This window comes from Salvelinus alpinus, chromosome 1, assembly GCF_045679555.1.
Source record: "Salvelinus alpinus chromosome 1, SLU_Salpinus.1, whole genome shotgun sequence".
In the NCBI taxonomy this organism is placed as follows: domain Eukaryota; kingdom Metazoa; phylum Chordata; class Actinopteri; order Salmoniformes; family Salmonidae; genus Salvelinus; species Salvelinus alpinus.
This window is the reverse complement of record NC_092086.1, coordinates 114,724,566-114,745,100: the sequence shown is the minus strand read 5'-3', so window position 1 is coordinate 114,745,100 and position 20,535 is coordinate 114,724,566. Positions and strand designations below refer to the sequence as shown.

The following is a 20,535-nucleotide window of genomic DNA, read 5'->3' as shown; positions in this document are numbered from 1 at the left end:
GATGTGTAACCAGGGCAGTACAGCTCTGTTACTATGGTGGATGTGTAACCAGGGCAGTACAGCTCTGTTACTATGGTGGATGTGTAACCAGGGCAGTACAGCTCTGTTACTATGGTGGATGTGTAACCAGGGCAGTGCAGCTCTGTTACTATGGTGGATGTGTAACCAGGGCAGTGCAGCTCTGTTACTATGGTGGATGTGTAACCAGGGCAGTGCAGCTCTGTTACTATGGTGGATGTGTAACCAAGCCAGGGCAGTACAGCTCTGTTTGGCTCAGTAAGGAGAACAGATCTGACACTGGAAAGTGTCTGTTTACACAGTATATGCCGGTGATTAGTATGTCTGACTCCTTAAGAGCGACTGTAGTAGATCAACAATAAACCACTGTTCATCAGGAGTTCCACTCCACTAGATGCTGACTGTAACAGGTGTTCAATGTGACGTTAAGGTGATGTCCTACCTGCAGTGCATGATGGAGGAGTGATGCTCTCCGTACTCTTCCTGACTGAGCTTGATGAAGGGTTGTTCCACCCCCAGCACCCCTGTACCCCTCTGTCCCTCCCCGCTCACTTGTGTCTGGCTGAGGGGAGGAGGGTCTATCAGGTCATTGCTGGTGGTCCCCCCCTCAAGGTGAGCCTCTGGGTCCCCACTCTCCCCTCTCTTCTCAGGCATCTGAAAGAAGAGACACGCCGGATTTAGGTTCCTGATAATACCGCCAGGAATCCCTCCACACTTCCCTTCAGACCACATATACAGATGTCGGATCTTAATAGGACCCATTTCGTCACAGGGGGGAAAATAATCCTGCAACAGGAGGATTTGAATGTCTATATAATGTTTAAAAATGGCTGCCAGGCGGCAGCTGGAAGCGGTGATTGTAGGTTACAATAACTTAGACTGCAGGTCCACTGGGCATCAGTTCAAGTAGCCTATGTAGACTACGTGCAGGTTACAGCGTGTCTCGTGTGAATTCTTATGTGGATTATAATACATGGACAATATTTGTAGGAGGTAGATGTATTTTTAGTTCGGGAATTATTATTATTTTTTAGATTAGTTGTTTTACTACAGTGCATTCGGAAAGTACAGCCTTATTCTAAAATGTATTAAATAGTTTTTCCCTCATCAATCTACACACAATACCTCATAATGACAAAACAGACATTTTTTGCTAATTTTGGACATTTTACATAAGTATTCAGACCCCTTACTCAGTACTTTGTTGAAGCAGTGAATACAGCATTGGGTCTTCTTGGGTATGACGCTACAAGCGTGGCACACCTGTATTTGGGGAATCCACTGTGCTCTTGGGGACCTTCAATGCTGCAGAAATGTTTTGGTACCCTTCCCCAGATCTGTGCCTCAACACAATCCTGCCGAGTCACCTTTATACATTTCTACCTCTATCACTCCAGTATCCCTGCACATTGTAAATATGGTACTGGAACTGACTGACCCTGTATATACTGAACAAATATATAAACACAACATGTAGAGTGTTGGTCCCATGTTTCATGAGCTGAAATATAAGATCATTTGAAATCAACTCCGATTCCCAGTCATTTGAAATCAACTCCGATTCCCAGTCATGTGAAATCAACTCCGATTCCCAGTCGTGTCAAATCAACTCCGATTCCCAGTCGTGTCAAATCAACTCCGATTCCCAGTCATGTCAAATCAACTCCGATTCCCAGTCATGTGAAATCACCTCCGATTCCCAGTCATGTGAAATCACCTCCAATTCCCAGTCATGTGAAATCAACTCCGATTCCCAGTCATGTGAAATCAACTCCGATTCCCAGTCATGTGAAATCAACTCCGATTCCCAGTCATGTGAAATCAACTCCGATTCCCAGTCATGTGAAATCAACTCCGATTCCCAGTCATGTGAAATCAACTCCGATTCCCAGTCCTGTGTTTTTGTTCTACCTTGTGTTATTTTTCGTAATACATTGTTATTAATTACTGCTGTTGGGTTTAGAGCTGGCAAGAAAGGCATTTCACTGTACTGTGCATGTGACGATAAAACTTGAATGGCGTTGCCATGGCATTTCCATTGTTTTGGTCGATTGATCTCTTTACCAATTGATCTCTTTGGAATGTAATATGTAAATACAACATCATTATACTTCTATGGGTTATTGAAGGAGGGAAAGCGTGTAAATGTAAGCCAAGGAACTTTGTTACAGAAAAGTGTCATTTGCTCATTCAATTCTAAATATGTCCGCTAGGCAACATCCTTTCCTTAGTAAAGTAGAGGAGCTGAAACCTGAATTTGTGGCTTGGAGAAGAGCTCTTTCCTTTCCTTCTCGTGGTCCTGGTGTCGTCTCTGTCTGGGGTGGGAGGTAGACCCAGTCTGCGGCTCACTGGTTCCCCCAGCGCTACAAACCGGCCTGGGCTCCTTGGAGGCCGCTACTGGGTCCTTGGGCTTCACAAGAATAAGATACATGAAAGCGGTTTGTTTTCCAAAACACAGGTAAGTCTATAATCAAAAACGCCCTATCGTAAGTATTTACCCCACACACACACACACACATTTTATTGTGTTACAAATTGGGATTGAAATGGGATTGGGATTGTCAACGATCTACACAAAATACTCTATAATGATTAATGAAAAATAAACACTAATACTGTATAATAAACACTAATACTGTATAATAAACACTAATACAAATAAACACTAATACTGTATAATAAACACTAATACTGTATAATAAACACTAATACTGTATAATAAACTAACTGTATAATAAACACTAATACTGTATAATAAACATTAATACTGTATAATAAACACTAATACTGTATAATAAACTAACTGTATAATAAACACTAATACTGTATAATAAACACTAATACTGTATAATAAACACTAATACTGTATAATAAACACTAATACTGTATACTGTATTATTTTTCCAATATTTTCCCATTTCTTCAAGCACGATGTCAAGGTGATGGGGATCGTGGCTAGACAGACATTTTCAAGTCTTGCCATAGATTTTCAAGCAGATTTAAGTCAAAACTGTAACTTGGCCACTCAGGAACATTCACTGTCTTCTTGGTAAGCAACGTCAGTGTAGATTTGGCCTTGTGTTTTAGGTTGTTGTATTTGTCTCCCAGTGTCTGTTGGAAAGCAGACTGAACCAGGTTTTTCCTCTAGGATTTTGCCTGTGCTTAGCTTCATCCCGTTTCTTTTTATCCTGAAAAACACCCCAGTATTTGCCGATGACAAGCATACCCATACCATGACGCAGCCACCACTATGCTTGAAAATAAGGAGGCAGTTACTCCAGTGATTTGTTTTGTTGGATTTGTCCCAAACATTAGACTTGGCATTTAGGCCTAAAAGTATATTCCTTTGTATTACTTCAGTGTCGTGTTACATTCAAGATGCATGTTTTTGGAATATTTGTATTCTGTATATTTGAATTTTTCTTTTCACTCGTTACAAGGTCGTTGATCCATCCTCAGTTTTCTACTATCATAGCCTTTAGCTGTTTCAAAGTCACCTTTCTGGTGAAATCCCTGAGGACTGTATCTTCGATGTGTCTGGGTAGTTCAAAACATCCTCCACAGCATCGTTATTAACTCGTCCTTAAACTCGTCCATAAAGACATATTCAAATGTCTGGATTGGTTATTGTTACCCATCTACCAATCACTGCCATTCTTTATGAGGCTTTCGAAAAGCTCCCTGGTCATTTGTAGTTGAATCTGTCCTTGAAATTCAAAAACTTGACTGAGGGGCCTTACAGATGGTGAGGGGGACAGAGGAAGGGGTTAGACATTCAAAAACCATGTCAACCCTTATTCTTTCACACAGAGTCCACGTAACTTATTATGCGATTCGTTAAGCCAAATGTTACCCCTGAACTAATTTAGGCTTGCCTAAAAAAAGGGGGTTGAATACTTATGCAAAGACTATATTTTAGTTATACATTTTTGTAATCATTTTGTATTTTGTGTAGATCAATGACCCCCCCCCCAAAAATATATATTTCAATCCCAATTTATAACGCAACAAAATGTGAAAAAAATCAAAGGGGGGGGTGAATATTTACACTATGATACCAACTGTAAATACTGAAAAATACATACTTCTAGTCATGTCATAAATGCTGTAAACTGCTAAATATTGGTAAAAGTTTAAAACCACTTGAGTAACAATTATCTTAAATAGTACTGCACAGTGGAAGGGATTTTCCACAGAAACTTTATCTAGACCCTTAAAACGCATCCCCGAGGGTCTACAAGTCCAGCGTCTCAGTCTCAAGGGACGCCCCCCGGGTCCCCCAGAAAAACGTGCTAATTTCCGGAAGAACATATGGTCTCACTTGATTGGCTACGGTGTCCTTGCGTCCCAGCGAGGCCTGTGTTGGCGAGGACCCAGGAAGTCCTCGAGGCATCTTGCCAGGTACCCGTCTGGCCTGGGGCAGGAATGTAGAGAAGAAGTTCCTGGAAGGAGTGGTGCTAAGGGCGGGATTACGCTGGCTCGTCACCAGGTCCCTGTGGAGGACAGATGAATCAAATGTGAATCAAACGTGAATCAAACAGGAGTCATACATGAATCAAGTGTGAAATCAAACGTGAATCAAGCGTGAAACAAACATATCTCTGTGTAGAGGAATTAGAGGTGATGAAGTTGGCATCACTAAGATTGATTCAACATTTAGAGATATCGGATACCTCAGCTGCTTTTTTAAAACACCATTCTTCGCTGATGCTGTGTGCAGGTCCACTCACAACTGAGAAACTGTTGAACTGTAAAACTCAATTAACCGTCAGTTACCATGTGCCGTTGTGTGCCTAGTGAGTAAACAAGGTCTATATGGGAGACAAGCCAAGAATGTTCTGGAAGAAAATGGAAAGCGTCATGAGAAAAATACAGATACTAGATTTCTTATCTGAAGACTTTTTTTGATTCAGTTTCCAATGAGTCTCTTAAACTGGACTTCTTCTTACTAAGTGGTGTGTTTAGGCTTTATGAGTGGTTCCTACCTTTTTGCAGGCCATTTGCTTTGTTAAATAGAACGTTACCAGTTCAAACTACAGAGAAAACTGTCAGACAAATGAAATGTCAAGGGAAATGTCCTCAGACAATGTTGTGTTGTGGTTCCGTTGCTCCATAGTGTTTGGTATTGTGTTCCCAAAGCAAAACCCTGACAGGAGTCAACCAATGCCCTTGATACCAAGGCCCGTGTCCTCAAAGCGTCTCAAGAGTAGGAATGTTGGTCTAGGATCAGTTTTGTCTTTTAAATCGTATTAATAAGATGGGGGGGGGGGGGGGGCTGATCGTACATCAGCACTATTATGAATACAGTCCCAGGGCTCCAGACATCCCAGCAGCCACTGAGGCCCTCAAGGACAGGAGCTGTGCTTCCCAGGAAACAGACAGAACAACTGGAACTAATCATGGTGAAAAACAACAATTCAGGGTGAATTGTTTATTCATCGTCCTTATTCATACGAAAAAAAACACGTTAACACATTAAAACAGTTTAATAAATATTATATTAGTTAAATTATACATCTACAGTATCGTACGAAGAGGAGACAATACAAAACCAAATACCTATATCATACAATTATTAAAACATTCACTAAAACCCCTCCCTTCAACCCCAAAGTGGGTCAATCCAATCTCAAAGTTTGTCCTCACAGCTCAGTGTCTCCGAGGCGGTCCATGTTTTGTACGTAGGGGGGGAGTTTGTGATGCACCATCTCTTCCTGCTTCTTTAGTTTAGCCTCTCCCTGCAGGGAAAATAGCTGGAGGGAGAGAGAGAGAGAGAGAGAGAGAGAGAGAGAGAGAGAGAGAGAGAGAGAGAGAGAGAGAGAGAGAGAGAGAGAGAGAGAGAGAGAGGCAGAGATGGGAAGACAGAGAGGGAGGGAGGCAGAGATGGGAAGACAGAGAGGGAGGGGGGCAGAGATGGGAAGAGAGAAAGAGAGGGAGAGAGAGACAGAGACAGAGACAGAGACAGAGAGAGAGAGAGAGAGAGAGAGAGAGAGAGAGAGAGAGAGAGAGAGAGAGAGACAGAGAGAGAGAGAGAGAGAGAGAGAGAGAGAGAGAGGGGGCAGAGATGGGAAGTGAGAGGCGGGGGGCAGAGACAGGAAGAGAGAGAGAGAGTTTTAGCAGCCATCCTTAGGCCCTTTGAGACTTTCTCATGAGGGAAGCAGTATGTGCTAGCGCCACAGTTTTGGAAACGGAGAGACTTAACAAGTGATTACTTCCTGTAAATAAGTAACTGTCACACTCCTAAACACGTTGGTATGAGTATACCCCGTGGGGCTTTACAGGAAGTAATCGAATGTTGAGTGTCTTGGTTTCAAACTTCTCTGGTATTAGCACAAACTGGCTCGCAAGGATATGACCCGTTATTAGATGAGAAAACAGACCACGTGTCTGAGCTGATCGTTCTCCTCCTGTAGACCAGCGGTCCTCTGGACTTCAGAGTCAAAGCTCAGGAGCGCAGGCTGAGGTAGTTTGCTGTCAAGGAAGAAACTACTCAAAAGATAGTATGTATAGTTTGTTGACATTTAAAATGGACATTGTTACGTTGCCGTTTACTTCCTTGTTTTGAAAGGATTCCATGTTCCTCTTTACTACATCTGGGATTGTGTTGACACGACCTGGTGTGATGCCGATTGCAGCATGACATCTCCCAAGACAAGCAAAACACAGTTTTTACCCTGATGGCTAGCCTCTGGGAGTATGTGTCTGTAGTCACCGCGTGTCTGTAGTCTAGTGTGTCTGTAGTCTAATGTGTCTGTAGTCTAGCATGTCTGTAGTCTAGCGTGTCTGTAGTCTAGCGTGTCTGTACTGTAGTCTAGAGTGGCAGTACTGTAGTGTAGAGTGTCTGTAGTCTAGAGTATCTGTAGTCTAGAGTGTCTGTAGCCTGGAGTGTCTGTAGCTGAGAGTGTCTGTAGCTGAGAGTGTCTGTAGTCTAGAGTGTCTGTAGTCTAAAGTGTCTGTAGTCTAAAGTGTCTGTAGTCTAGAGTGTCTGTAGTCTAGAGTGTCTGTAGTCTAGAGTGTCTGTACTGTAGTCTAGCGTGTCTGTACTGTAGTCTAGAGTGGCAGTACTGTAGCTGAGAGTGTCTGTAGCTGAGTGTCTGTAGTCTAGTGTGTCTGTAGTCTGGAGTGTCTGTAGTCTAGAGTGTCTGTAGTCTAGAGTATCAGTACTGTAGTGTGGAGTGTCTGTAGTCTAGCGTGTCAGTACTGTAGTCTAGAGTGTCTGTAGTCCAGTGTCAGTAGTCTAGAGTGTCATTAGTCTAGAGTGTCAGTACTGTAGTCTAGAGTGTCAGTACTGTAGTCTAGAGTGTCTGTAGTCCAGTGTCAGCAGTCTAGAGTGTCAGTACTGTAGTGTGGAGTGTCTGTAGTCTAGCGTGTCTGTAGTCTAGCGTGTCTGTAGTCTAGAGTGTCTGTAGTCTAGAGTGTCAGTACTGTAGTCTAGGGTGTCAGTACTGTAGTCTAGGGTGTCAGTACTGTAGTGTAGAGTGTCTGTAGTCTAGAGTATCTGTACTGTAGTCCGGCGTGTCTGTAGTCTAGAGTGTCTGTACTGTAGTCCGGCGTGTCTGCAGTCTAGAGTGTCTGTAGTCTAGAGTATCTGTACTGTAGTCCGGCGTGTCTGTAGTCTAGAGTGTCTGTAGTCTAGAGTATCTGTACTGTAGTCTAGAGTGTCTGTAGTCTAGAGTATCTGTACTGTAGTCCGGCGTGTCTGTAGTCTAGAGTGTCAGTAGTCTAGAGTATCTGTACTGTAGTCCGACGTGTCTGCAGTCTAGAGTGTCAGTAGTCTAGAGTGTCAGTACTGTAGTCTAGAGTGTCTGTAGTCTAGAGTGTCTGTAGTCCGGCGTGTCTGTACTGTAGTCCGGCGTGTCTGTACTGTAGTCCGGCGTGTCTGTAGTCTAGAGTGTCTGTAGTCTAGAGTATCTGTAGTCTAGAGTGTCTGTAGTCTAGAGTATCTGTACTGTAGTCCGGCGTGTCTGTAGTCTAGAGTATCTGTACTGTAGTCCGGCGTGTCTGTAGTCTAGAGTGTCTGTAGTCTAGAGTATCTGTAGTCTAGAGTGTCTGTAGTCTAGAGTGTCAGTACTGTAGTCTAGAGTGTCTGTAGTCTAGAGTATCTGTACTGTAGTCTAGAGTGTCTGTAGTCCGGCGTGTCTGTACTGTAGTCCGGCGTGTCTGTACTGTATTCCGGCGTGTCTGTACTGTAGTCCGGCGTGTCTGTAGTCTAGAGTATCTGTACTGTAGTCCGGCGTGTCTGTAGTCTAGAGTGTCTGTAGTCTAGAGTGTCTGTAGTCTAGAGTATCTGTACTGTAGTCTAGTGTGTCTGCAGTCTAGAGTGTCTGTAGTCTAGAGTGTCTGTAGTCTAGAGTATCTGTACTGTAGTCCGGCGTGTCTGTAGTCTAGAGTGTCAGTAGTCTAGAGTATCTGTACTGTAGTCCGGCGTGTCAGTAGTCAAGAGTGTCAGTAGTATAGTGTCAGTGGTCATTACGTGTCTGTAGTCTAGAGTGTCAGTACTGTAGTCTAGAGTGTCTGTAGTCTAGTATCAGTAGTCAAGAGTGTCAGTAGTATAGTGTCAGTGGTCATTACGTGTCTGTATTCTAGAGTGTCTGTAGTCTAGTATCAGTAGTCTAGAGTGCCAGTAGCATAGTGTCAGTGGTCATTACGTGTCAGTAGTCTAGTGTGTCTGTACTGTAGTCTAGAGTGTCAGTAGTCTAGAGTGTCAGTAGTCTAGAGTGTCAGTAGTCTAGAGTGTCTGTAGTCTAGAGTGCCACAGAACAAAAGGATATGCATGCACTGGAACAGCACAGACAGGAAGTTGTGCAGTGAGACCAGGAAGGTGTCAGACCACTGACGGGAGAAGTACGGCGAGAACAAGGGGTTCTGCTCGGGGGCGGGCATAAACGGAAGGATGAACCAATCACGCCACTCCTGCTGGCACTGCAGCTCCTGAGCCTGACGCTGGAAAAACTCCTGGGTCTTCTCTAGGTTCTTTAACTGGGAGAGAGAGGGAGAAAGAGAGGGGGGAGAGGGGGAGGGAGAGAGGGAGAGGGGGAGGGGAGGGGGGAGGGAGAGGAGAGAGAGAGAGAGGGAGAGAGGGATGGGGAGGGAGAGAGGGAGAGAGGGAGTTAGGGAGGGAGGGAGAGGCCATGCTGTATATCAATAATCAGTCAACAACATTGGACTATCCACACATAATGTCTGAGTAACAAGAGAAGAAGAACACAACAACATTGGACTATCCACACATAATGTCTGAGTAACAAGAGAAGAAGACCACAACAACAGAAGGCTGTATGCACCTGTACAGTGTAAACAACGTAGTATCTGAAGAGACTGGTCCGTAGTTTGGAGACTGTTGGTCTGTAGATATCTTCCAGCCTACAGAACAGTCTCCGGTCCAGGTAGCCCCAGTAGTCCTTCAGGCCATTCAGGTCAAAGGTGTGGATGAACACCTGAAGCTGATCAATAATCTTATCCACCTGAAAAGAGATACATATATATAGTCCAGCTGTGCAATGAACCTTATTATTAACTGGGTGGTTCGAGCCCTGAATGCTGATTGGCTGAAAGCCGTGGTATATCAGACTGTATACCACGGGTATGACAAAACATTTATTTTTTACTGCTCTAATTACATTGGTAACCAGTTTATAATCGCAATAAGGCACCTGGGGGGGTTTGTGGTATATGGCCAATATACCACGGCTAAGGGCTGTATCCGGGCACTCCGCGTTGAGTCGTGCTTAAGAATAGTGCTTGGCCATATACCACACCGCCTCGGGCATTATTGCTTCAATATTATGAGGTGAAATATAATTAGATATAATTTAAAGTTTGAACTGGGATAAAAACACACAACAAAAAGGTTTTGACAAGTACCTCATACAGTGGGGCAAAAAAGTATTTAGTCAGCCAACAATTGTGCAAGTTCTCCCACTTAAAAAGATGAGAGAGGCCTGTAATTTTCATCATAGGTACACTTCAACTATGACAGACAAAATGAGGGGGAAAAATCCAGAAAATCACATTGTAGGATTTTTTATGAATTTATTTGCAAATTATGGTGGAAAATAAGTATTTGGTCACCTACAAACAAGCAAGATTTCTGGCTCTCACAGACCTGTAACTTCTTCTTAAAGAGGCTCCTCTGTCCTCCACTCGTTACCTGTATTAATGGCACCTGTTTGAACTTGTTATCAGTATAAAAGACACCTGTCCACAACCTCAAACAGTCACACTCCAAACTCCACTATGGCCAAGACCAAAGAGCTGTCAAAGGACACCAGAAACAAAATTTTAGACCTGCACCAGGCTGGGAAGACTGAATCTGCAATAGGTAAGCAGCTTGGTTTGAAGAAATCAACTGTGGAAGCAATTATTAGGAAATAGAAGACATACAAGACCACTGATAATCTCCCTCGATCTGGGGCTCCACACAAGATCTCACCCCGTGGGGTCAAAATGATCACAAGAACGGTGAGCAAAAATCCCAGAACCACACGGGGGGACCTAGTGAATGACCTGCAGAGAGCTGGGACCAAAGTAACAAACCTACCATCAGTAACACACTACGCCACCAGGGACTCAAATCCTGCAGTGCCAGACGTGTCCCCCTGCTTAAGCCAGTACATGTCCAGGCCCGTCTGAAGTTTGCTAGAGAGCATTTGGATGATCCAGAAGAAGATTGGGAGAATGTCATATGGTCAGATGAAACCAAAATAGAACTTTTTGGTAAAAACTCAACTCGTCGTGTTTGGAGGACAAAGAATGCTGAGTTGCATCCAAAGAACACCATACCTACTGTGAAGCATGGGGGTGGAAACATCATGCTTTGGGGCTGTTTTTCTGCAAAGGGACCAGGACGACTGATCCGTGTAAAGGAAAGAATGAATGGGGCCATGTATCGTGAGATTTTGAGTGAAAACCTCCTCCCATCAGCAAGGGCACTGAAGATGAAACGTGGCTGGGTCTTTCAGCATGACAATGATCCCAAACACACCGCCCGGGCAACGGAGTGGCTTCGTAAGAAGCATTTCAAGGTCCTGGAGTGGCCTTGCCAGTCTCCAGATCTCAACCCCATAGAAAATCTTTGGAGGGAGTTGAAAGTCCGTGTTGCCCAGCAACAGCCCCAAAACATCACTGCTCTAGAGGAGATCTGCATGGAGGAATGGGCCAAAATACCAGCAACAGTGTGTGAAAACCTTGTGAAGACTTACAGAAAACGTTTGACCTCTGTCATTGCCAACAAAGGGTATATAACAAAGTATTGAGATAAACTTTTGTTATTGACCAAATACTTATTTTCCACCATAATTTGCAAATAAATTCATAAAAAATCCTACAATGTGATTTTCTGGATTTTTTCCCCTCATTTTGTCTGTCATAGTTGAAGTGTACCTATGATGAAAATTACAGGCCTCTCTCATCTTTTTAAGTGGGAGAACTTGCACAATTGTTGGCTGACTAAATACTTTTTTGCCCCACTGTATATACAGTGGGGAGAACAAGTATTTGATACACTGCCGATTTTGCAGGTTTTCCTACTTACAAAGCATGTAGAGGTCTGTAATTTTTATCATAGGTACACTTCAACTGTGAGAGACGGAATCTAAAACAAAAATCCAGAAAATCACATTGTATGATTTTTAAGTAATTAATTTGCATTTTATTGCATGACATAAGTATTTGATCACCTACCAACCAGTAAGAATTCCGGCTCTCACAGACCTGTTAGTTTTTCTTTAAGAAGCCCTCCTGTTCTCCACTCATTACCTGTATTAACTGCACCTGTTTGAACTCGTTACCTGTATAAAAGACACCTGTCCACACACTCAATCAAACAGACTCCAACCTCTCCACAATGGCCAAGACCAGAGAGCTGTATAAGGACATCAGGGATAAAATTGTAGACATGCAACAGGCTGGGATGGGCTACAGGACAATAGGCAAGCAGCTTGGTGAGAAGGCAACAACTGTTGGCGCAATTATTAGAAAATGGAAGAAGTTCAAGATGACGGTCAATCACCCTCGGTCTGGGGCTCCATGCAAGATCTCACCTCGTGGGGCATCAATGATCATGAGGAAGGTGAGTTATCAGCCCAGAACTACACGGCAGGACCTGGTCAATGACCTGAAGAGAGCTGGGACCACAGTCTCAAAGAAAACCATTAGTAACACACTACACCGTCATGGATTAAAATCCTGCAGCGCACGCAAGGTCCATCTGCTCAAGCCAGCGCATGTCCAGGCCCGTCTGAAGTTTGCCAATGACCATCTGGATGATCCAGAGGAGGAATGGGAGAAGGTCATGTGGTCTGATGAGACAAAAATAGAGCTTTTTGGTCTAAACTCCACTCGCCGTGTTTGGAGGAAGAAGAAGGATGAGTACAACCCCAAGAACACCATCCCAACCGTGAAGCATGGAGGTGGAAACATCATTCTTTGGGGATGCTTTTCTGCAAAGGGTACAGGATGACTGCACCGTATTGAGGGGAGGATGGATGGGGCCATGTATCGCGAGATCTTAGCCAACAACCTCCTTCCCTCAGTAAGAGCATTGAAGATGGGTCGTGGCTGGGTCTTCCAGCATGACAACGACCCGAAACACACAGCCAGGGCAACTAAGGAGTGGCGCCGTAAGAAGCATCTCAAGGTCCTGGAGTGGCCTAGCCAGTCTCCAGACCTGAACCCAATAGAAAATCTTTGGAGGGAGCTGAAAGTCCGTATTGCCCAGCGACAGCCCCGAAACCTGAAGGATCTGGAGAAGGTCTGTATGGAGGAGTGGGCCAAAATCCCTGCTGCAGTGTGTGCAAACCTGGTCAAGAACTACAGGAAACGTATGATCTCTGTAATTGCAAACAAAGGTTTCTGTACCAAATATTAAGATCTGCTTTTCTGATGTATCAAATACTTATGTCATGCAATAAAATGCAAATTAATTACTTAAAAATCATACAATGTGATTTTCTGGATTTTTGTTTTAGATTCCGTCTCTCATAGTTGAAGTGTACCCATGATAGAAATTACAGACCTCTACATGCTTTGTAAGTAGGAAAACCTGCAAAATCGGCAGTGTATCAAATACTTGTTCTCCCCACTGTATATATATATATATATATAGTACCAGTCAAAGGTTTGGACACACGTACTCATTCCAGGGTTTTTCTTTATTTTTACTATTTTCTACATTGTAGAATAATAGTGAAGACATCAAAACTATGAAATAACACATATGGAATCATGTAGTAACCAAAAAAGTGTTAAACAAATCAAAATATATAACGCATTTAGAAGGAAAGACATTCCACAAATGATCTTATAACAAGGCATACCTGTTAATGGGAATGCATTCCAGGTGACTACCTCATGAAGCTGGTTGAGAGAATGCCAAGAGTGTGCAAAGCTGTCATCAAGGCAAAGGGTGGCTACTTTGAAGAATCGCAAATATAAAATATATTTTGATTTGTTTAACACTTGTTTGGTTACTACATAATTCCATATGTGTTATTTCACAGTTTTGATGTCTTCACTATTATTCTACTCTAAAGAAAAACCCTTGAATGAGTAGGTGTGTCCAAACTTTTGACTGGCACTGTATATACCAGTGGAGGCATCTGAGGGGAGGACGGCTCATTATAATAATAATAACATCAAACACATGGTTTCCATGTGGTTGATGCCATTCCATTGACTCCATTCCAGCCATTATTATGAGCCGTCCTCCCCTCACCAGCCTCCACTGGTATATACATATACACTACATGGCCAAAGGTATGTGGACAGCTGCTCTTCAAACATCCCATTCCAAAATCATGGGCATTAATATGGAGTTGGTCCCCGCCTTTGCTGCTATAACAGCCTCCACTCTTCTGGGAAGGCCTTCCACTAGATGTTAGAACATTGCTGCTATAACAGCCTCCACTCTTCTGGGAAGGCTTTCCACTAGATGTTGGAACATTGCTGCAGAGACTTGCTTCCATTCAGCCACAAGAGCATTAGTGAGGTCGGGCACTGATGTTGGGCGATTAGGCCTGGCTCGCAGTCTGCGTTCCAATTCATCCCAAAGGTGTTTGATGGGGTTGAGGTCAGGGTTCTGTGTAGGCCAATCAAGTTCTTCCACATTCATCTCGAAAAATCATTTCTGTCTGGACCTCGCTTTGTGCGCGGGGGCATTGTCATGCTGAAACAGCAAAGGGCCTTCCACAAACTGTTGCCACAAAGTTGGAAGCACAGAATCGTCTAGAATGTTGTAGCGTTAAGATTTCCCTTCACTGGAACTAAGGGGCCCGAACCATGAAAAACAGCCCCAGACCATTATTCATCCTCCATCAAACTTTACAGTGGGCACTATGCATTCGGGCAGGTAGCGTTTTCCTGGTATCCGCCAAACCCAGATTCGTCCGTCAGACTGACAGATAGTGAAGTGTGATTCATCACTCCAGAGGGACGCGTTTCCACGGCTCCAGAGTCCAATGGTGGCGAGCTTTACACCATTCCAGCCGACGCTTGGCATTGCTCATGATTATCTTAGGCTTGCGTGCAGCTGCTCGGCCATGGAAACCCGTTTCATGAAGCTCCAGACGAACAGTTCTTGTGCTGACGTTGCTTCCAGAGGAAGTTTGGAACTCAGTAGTGAGTGTTGCAACTGAGGACAGACAATTTTTTAACGCTTTTCAGCGGTCCCGTTCTGTGAGCTTGTGTGGCCTACCACTTCGCGTCTGAGCCGCTGTTGCTCCTAGACGTTTCCACTTCACAATGACAGCACTTACAGTTGACCGGGGCAGGTCAAGCAGGGCAGAAATTTGACGAACTGACTTGTTGGAAAGGTGGCATCCTATGACGGTGCCACATTGAAAGTCACTGAGCTCTTCAGTAAGGCCATTCTACTGCCAATGTTTGTCTATGGAGATTGCATGGCTGTGTGCTCGATTTTATACACCTGCCAGCAACAGGTATGGCAGAAATAGCCAAATCCACTAATTTGAAGGGGGGTCCACATACTTTTGTATACATAGTGTACATACAAAGATCTAACTTCTCACCTGTCTATATCGGTCAGAGTAACAAGGCTATAAGCAACTGCTATAGCCTGGTCCCACATCTGTTTGTGTTGTCTTGACAACGCTGGGAACAAGCTACTGCTGTCGTGCACTTCTGCATTACCTGGATGGTTAATGACTTCAAATACACTGTTTCATACATACTCTGAATCCTTTCTCCTTGTCTGCTTTCATATCGGAGTCTAGGTGCTTCAGCGTGCTGGTGAAACCACGATATATCAAGTATTCTCGGACATGTTCATCCGTCCGCTCGACAGCTGACCCCATCTTTCTCTCTCCCTGCCAGAGCGACATGACACACAACGGTGATTGGGTTAATAATATATAAGCCACTTACACCTCGATCACACAGACATTGCATTTTTTGGTACACCAGAAGTGCATCCCTTTCCAATGCATTGCGTTGCAGATGCAGTTGCCGTGCGTTCTGTGTGGTGCGTACATTTATCGAACGTGTGCGTTAAAACTGTATGCGTAGACGGCTTGACAGAAATGATAGCAGAAGGTGAATGTTGAACTTTTGTTGCAAACATATCCAGTTGACGCAGCGTACCATTTCGCGCAATTACACCTAGATCACACCGACAGTTCAACATTCACCTTCTGCTACCATTTCTGTCAAGCCGTTCACGCACACAGTTTGATAAATCCAAGATATGCACCACACAGAACGCCCTCCAACGCAATGCTGCAAAACAAACGCCGCGTTCCCTTGGAAATGAATGTAATTCTGGTGTACCAAAATGCAATGACACTGTCGGTGAGATATAGGCATTTTAGTAAGCATGCACTTTTAACGTATGATTGATCACGGGGATCGAACCCACCATCCTTGCGTTGCAATGGCAATGCTCTACCAACTGAGCTACAGAGGACCACTCATGTGTAAGTCAAGTAAAAAAACATGAAAGAAAACAGACAAAATATAACTGCAAGCTAATTATTAATGTACACATAAATCAACATTACAATCGTTTACTTCTTCAAATTGCATAGCTAGAGGGCGTTGCTTTTCTGCCTAGACAGGATGCTTGCAAGAGCCCATTGCTAGCTAAACACGAGTAGCTAGTTTGGTTAGAAGAGTGGCGATTTTTCAACCAAAAAAATACGATGAGGTTTAGTGTACTGTACTATTTCATAAGTAACTATCTTGGTAATAGTGAAATCAAAAATGTATTAACACTGTATTTATAGTGTAAAACTTACCAAAGTGAAAACGCTGGTTGAAATATTTCCTGTTTTGTTTTTCTCCGAGGCTGTCATGTGATCGAATTCGTGTGACGTCATGTGGCAGGAAGGACCTTTTCGCGTTCACGCTGGTCCACTAGAGGGCACATTCACAGCAAATAGTGGATAGTAATATGCATTATAATAATACACTACTGTGCACTGACTAGTCGCTGCAGTAAGTAAATCTGGCAGCATTGGAGCTCATTTCAAATGTGCAGGAGTAGATAACATGAAAATGAACCAAACTTGATGTTTCTCAAAATGATCAATTTTGTCCCCAGTAGAATTATTAAATCCTATAACTAAGTTGCAAACAGATCAGACGGGTAGATCTTCAAGGAAATGTCAGTGCAGGGCATTCTTCCGAGCATGATGCTTCCCTGTCATAGGCTTTGTCCCAAATGACACCGTATTCCCTATATAGTGCAATACTCTTCACCAGAGCACTATGGTCTAAAGTAGTGCACTATATAGGGAATAGGGTTCCATAGGGCTCTGGTCTAAAGTAGTGCACTATATAGGGAATATGGTTCTATAGGGTTCTGGTCTAAAGTAGTGCACTATATAGGGAATATGGTTCCATAGGGCTCTGGTCTAAAGTAGCGCACTATATAGGGAATAAGGGGCCATTTGGTACATGGATATTATTGTGATGATAGGAGAAGGGGAAAGAAAAAGGAGAGCAGACATTAATAAACACAGTGTCCAGAAGAGGCTGTATAGCCTCAGACATGAATAAACACAGTGTCCAGAAGAGGCTGTATAGCCTCAGACATGAATAAACACAGTGTCCAGAAGAGGCTGTATAGCCTCAGACATGAATAAACACAGTGTCCAGAAGAGGCTGTATAGCCTCAGGCATGAATAAACACAGTGTCCAGAAGAGGCTGTATAGTCTCAGACATGAATAAACACAGTGTCCAGAAGAGGCTGTATAGCCTCAGGCATGAATAAACACAGTGTCCAGAAGAGGCTGTATAGCCTCACATATTAATAAACACAGTGTCCAGAAGAGGCTGTATAGCCTCAGACATGAATAAACACAGTGTCCAGAAGAGGCTGTATAGCCTCAGACATGAATAAACACAGTGTCCAGAAGAGGCTGTATAGCCTCAGGCATGAATAAACACAGTGTCCAGAAGAGGCTGTATAGTCTCAGACATGAATAAACACAGTGTCCAGAAGAGGCTGTATAGCCTCAGGCATGAATAAACACAGTGTCCAGAAGAGGCTGTATAGCCTCACATATTAATAAACACAGTGTCCAGAAGAGGCTGTATAGCCTCAGACATAAATAAACACAGTGTCCAGAAGAGGCTGTATAGCCTCAGGCATGAATAAACACAGTGTCCAGAAGAGGCCGCATAGCCTCAGACATGAATAAACACAGTGTCCAGAAGAGGCTGTATAGCCTCAGGCATGAATAAACACAGTGTCCAGAAGAGGCGGTATAGCCTCACATATTAATAAACACAGTGTCCAGAATATAACACTGAAGTTCTGATCGTTCCTGGTAATGTCTTTCTCTCCTAGTTTGTTCTAGTCAAATGTTATTATCTATGAACACAGCTATGAATAATTAAATTATGTTTTCCTTCTTCTCTGTACTGAACCATGGGATGTGTCCTAAATGGTACCCTATTCATTGTCTAGTGCACTGCTTTTGACCAGGGCCCATGTAGGGAATAGGGTGCAATTTGGGAGAAAGACAATGTGATATGCTTTCCTCCTACGGTACTCTGTACTGAACCACGAATCACAGTCATTTCTCCCACTACAGCGCCGTGCAATAGGCCTATCCTATATTAATAAAGGTATCTCCAGATCTAAAATCTAAAATCTGTTAGCTAGAGTTTTTCCATGAATGTGCAACAGGAATCCCCCCAACCATTTAACTGATTGCAATATTTTCTGCACAGCACTGCATTCACACTGGAGTTGAGAGGCAGAGAGGCACAGGGAGGTTTCTAAGGGAATGCACAGGTGTGAGATGTGACATGTCAAGGTACATTTTGGGATCCAATATTTTAGAACCAATGTTTGTGCTTCAATAGCGGAGTGAACTGTAAAATGTACACGTGCACGGATTTGAATATTCATTGTTTCTCCACATCCAATTTCTGTTGTCATGGGAACTTCCTTTTTTTTTATGTCTGTAGTTTATTTTTCGTCTGGTGGTAAAAAAGCTCTTATTTTCACCATCTGCTCCTCTGGTCTACTCAGGAAGTAACGGTACCTTCAGAACTGTACTAATTACCCAAAGCTAAGGCACACCACACACACACCCCCAGATCACTTTGCCATCAGAACATTCTCCTTTATCAGTATTCAAACTAATTGGACGTTGAATAGACAGTATTGGGCAAAGCTTTTCCTTTTATTTTTTTAAAAGTTTCCCCATGGAAATATGTTTTATTTATACCTCTTGATTTAAAAAAAAACGTTGATACTGGTATTGATGATATGCTGAATTATAGCATTTTGTTCGATCAAAACCAACCAGGTTTTAAGCAGAATGTCAGTCCTCGTCAAACATCTCCATCCTCGTCCGAGAGTCATCTTCGTCAGTACACTAAACTATAGACAGAATAGAAGGCTGTCCTGAACAATCTACCTGCCCCCTCAGGTGTTGACGGCAGAATCAAGAGTATCCATGACAACGGGTGAGTAAGTAGATCACTTTTATAGGAGGAAGGTACTAAACTTGTACCGTGTGTGGTGTTACGTTCCCCCAACAAGAAAACCCCCCAAACATGTCAGTCAAACAGAAGGGGGAAACCGACAAAGAGTCCTTGACAACAACCACAACAGGTGGGGTTTTAGGAGGGCTTCTGAAAGATACTCATGGGGGTGTCCACTGAAAGTTGACTAGCAACAACAACTGGGACCTAAGACGCCCGCCATGAGTGGCCACTAAATTTGCCTAAGTAGAGGCAAACAAAAGAAAAACCCACAACAAACTTAAAGACAGGAAGCAAACCAAAAAGGCGGTGCAGAACAAAATTAGATAAAGGATGGTTTGTCTGGAAATCAAAATAGGGTGAGCCAACTAAAGGAGTCGACCCTCCACATCTCTCAAGACAACTAAAGGTGTCGACCCTCCACATCTCTCAAGACAACTAAAGGTGTCGACCCTCCACATCTCTCAAGACAACTAAAGGTGTCGACCCTCCACATCTATCCAGACAACTAAAGGTGTCGACCCTCCACATCTATCCAGACAACTAAAGGAGTCGACCCTCCACATCTATCAAGACAACTAAAGGAGTCGACCCTCCACATCTATCAAGACAACTAAAGGAGTCGACCCTCCACATCTAGAGACAACTAAAGGTGTCGACCCTCCACATCTATCCAGACAACTAAAGGTGTCGACCCTCCACATCTATCAAGACAACTAAAGGTGTCGACCCTCCACATCTATCAAGACAACTAAAGGTGTCGACCCTCCACATCTATCAAGACAACTAAAGGGGTCGACCCTCCACATCTATCAAGACAACTAAAGGTGTCGACCCTCCACATCTATCAAGACAACTAAAGGTGTCGACCCTCCACATCTATCAAGACAACTAAAGGTGTCGACCCTCCACATCTATCAAGACAACTAAAGGTGTCGACCCTCCACATCTATCAAGACAACTAAAGGAGTCGACCCTCCACATCTATCAAGACAACTGAAGGTGTCGACCCTCCACATCTATCAAGACAACTAAAGGTGTCGACCCTCCACATCTATCAAGACAACTAAAGGTGTCGACCCTCCACATCTATCAAGACAACTAAAGGTGTCGACCCTCCACATCTATCAAGACAACTAAAGGTGTCGACCCTCCACATCTATCAAGACAACTAAAGGTGTCGACCCTCCACATCTATCAAGACAACTAAAGGTGTTGACCCTCCACATCTATCAAGACAACTAAAGGTGTCGACCCTCCACATCTAGAGACAACTAAAGGAGTCGACCCTCCACATCTAGAGACATCTAAAGGTGTTGACCCTCCACATCTATCAAGACAACTAAAGGTGTCGACCCTCCACATCTAGAGACAACTAAAGGTGTCGACCCTCCACATCTATCAAGACAAATAAAGGTGTCGACCCTCCACATCTATCAAGACAACTAAAGGTGTCGACCCTCCACATCTATCAAGACAACTAAAGTTGTTGACCCTCCACATCTATCCAGACAACTAAAGGTGTCGACCCTCCACATCTATCCAGACAACTAAAGGTGTTG

At 43.6% G+C, this 20,535-nt stretch overlaps 1 protein-coding gene across 3 annotated transcripts in view; it reads right to left on the bottom strand.

Moving 5' to 3' along the window:
- The window catches only part of wdr91 (WD repeat domain 91), a 33,106-nt gene extending 16,710 nt beyond the window's left edge, over positions 1 to 16,396 (bottom strand). For 2 of the 3 annotated variants that reach the window (XM_071342131.1, XM_071342136.1), the window contains exons 1-9: positions 16,269 to 16,396; positions 15,207 to 15,341; positions 9,303 to 9,482; positions 8,791 to 8,997; positions 6,399 to 6,482; positions 5,665 to 5,771; positions 4,340 to 4,511; positions 2,270 to 2,428; positions 461 to 672 (exon numbers count right to left, since the gene is read on the bottom strand). In XM_071342131.1, the coding sequence (XP_071198232.1) occupies positions 461 to 672; positions 2,270 to 2,428; positions 4,340 to 4,511; positions 5,665 to 5,771; positions 6,399 to 6,482; positions 8,791 to 8,997; positions 9,303 to 9,482; positions 15,207 to 15,341; positions 16,269 to 16,349 (1,337 nt within the window). In that variant the 5' untranslated portion in view covers positions 16,350 to 16,396. The remainder of the gene's footprint in view (positions 1 to 460; positions 673 to 2,269; positions 2,429 to 4,339; positions 4,512 to 5,664; positions 5,772 to 6,398; positions 6,483 to 8,790; positions 8,998 to 9,302; positions 9,483 to 15,206; positions 15,342 to 16,268) is intronic. The other variant, XM_071342133.1, reaches the window with a different exon arrangement.
- Between the last annotated feature and the right edge of the window lie 4,139 nt (positions 16,397 to 20,535).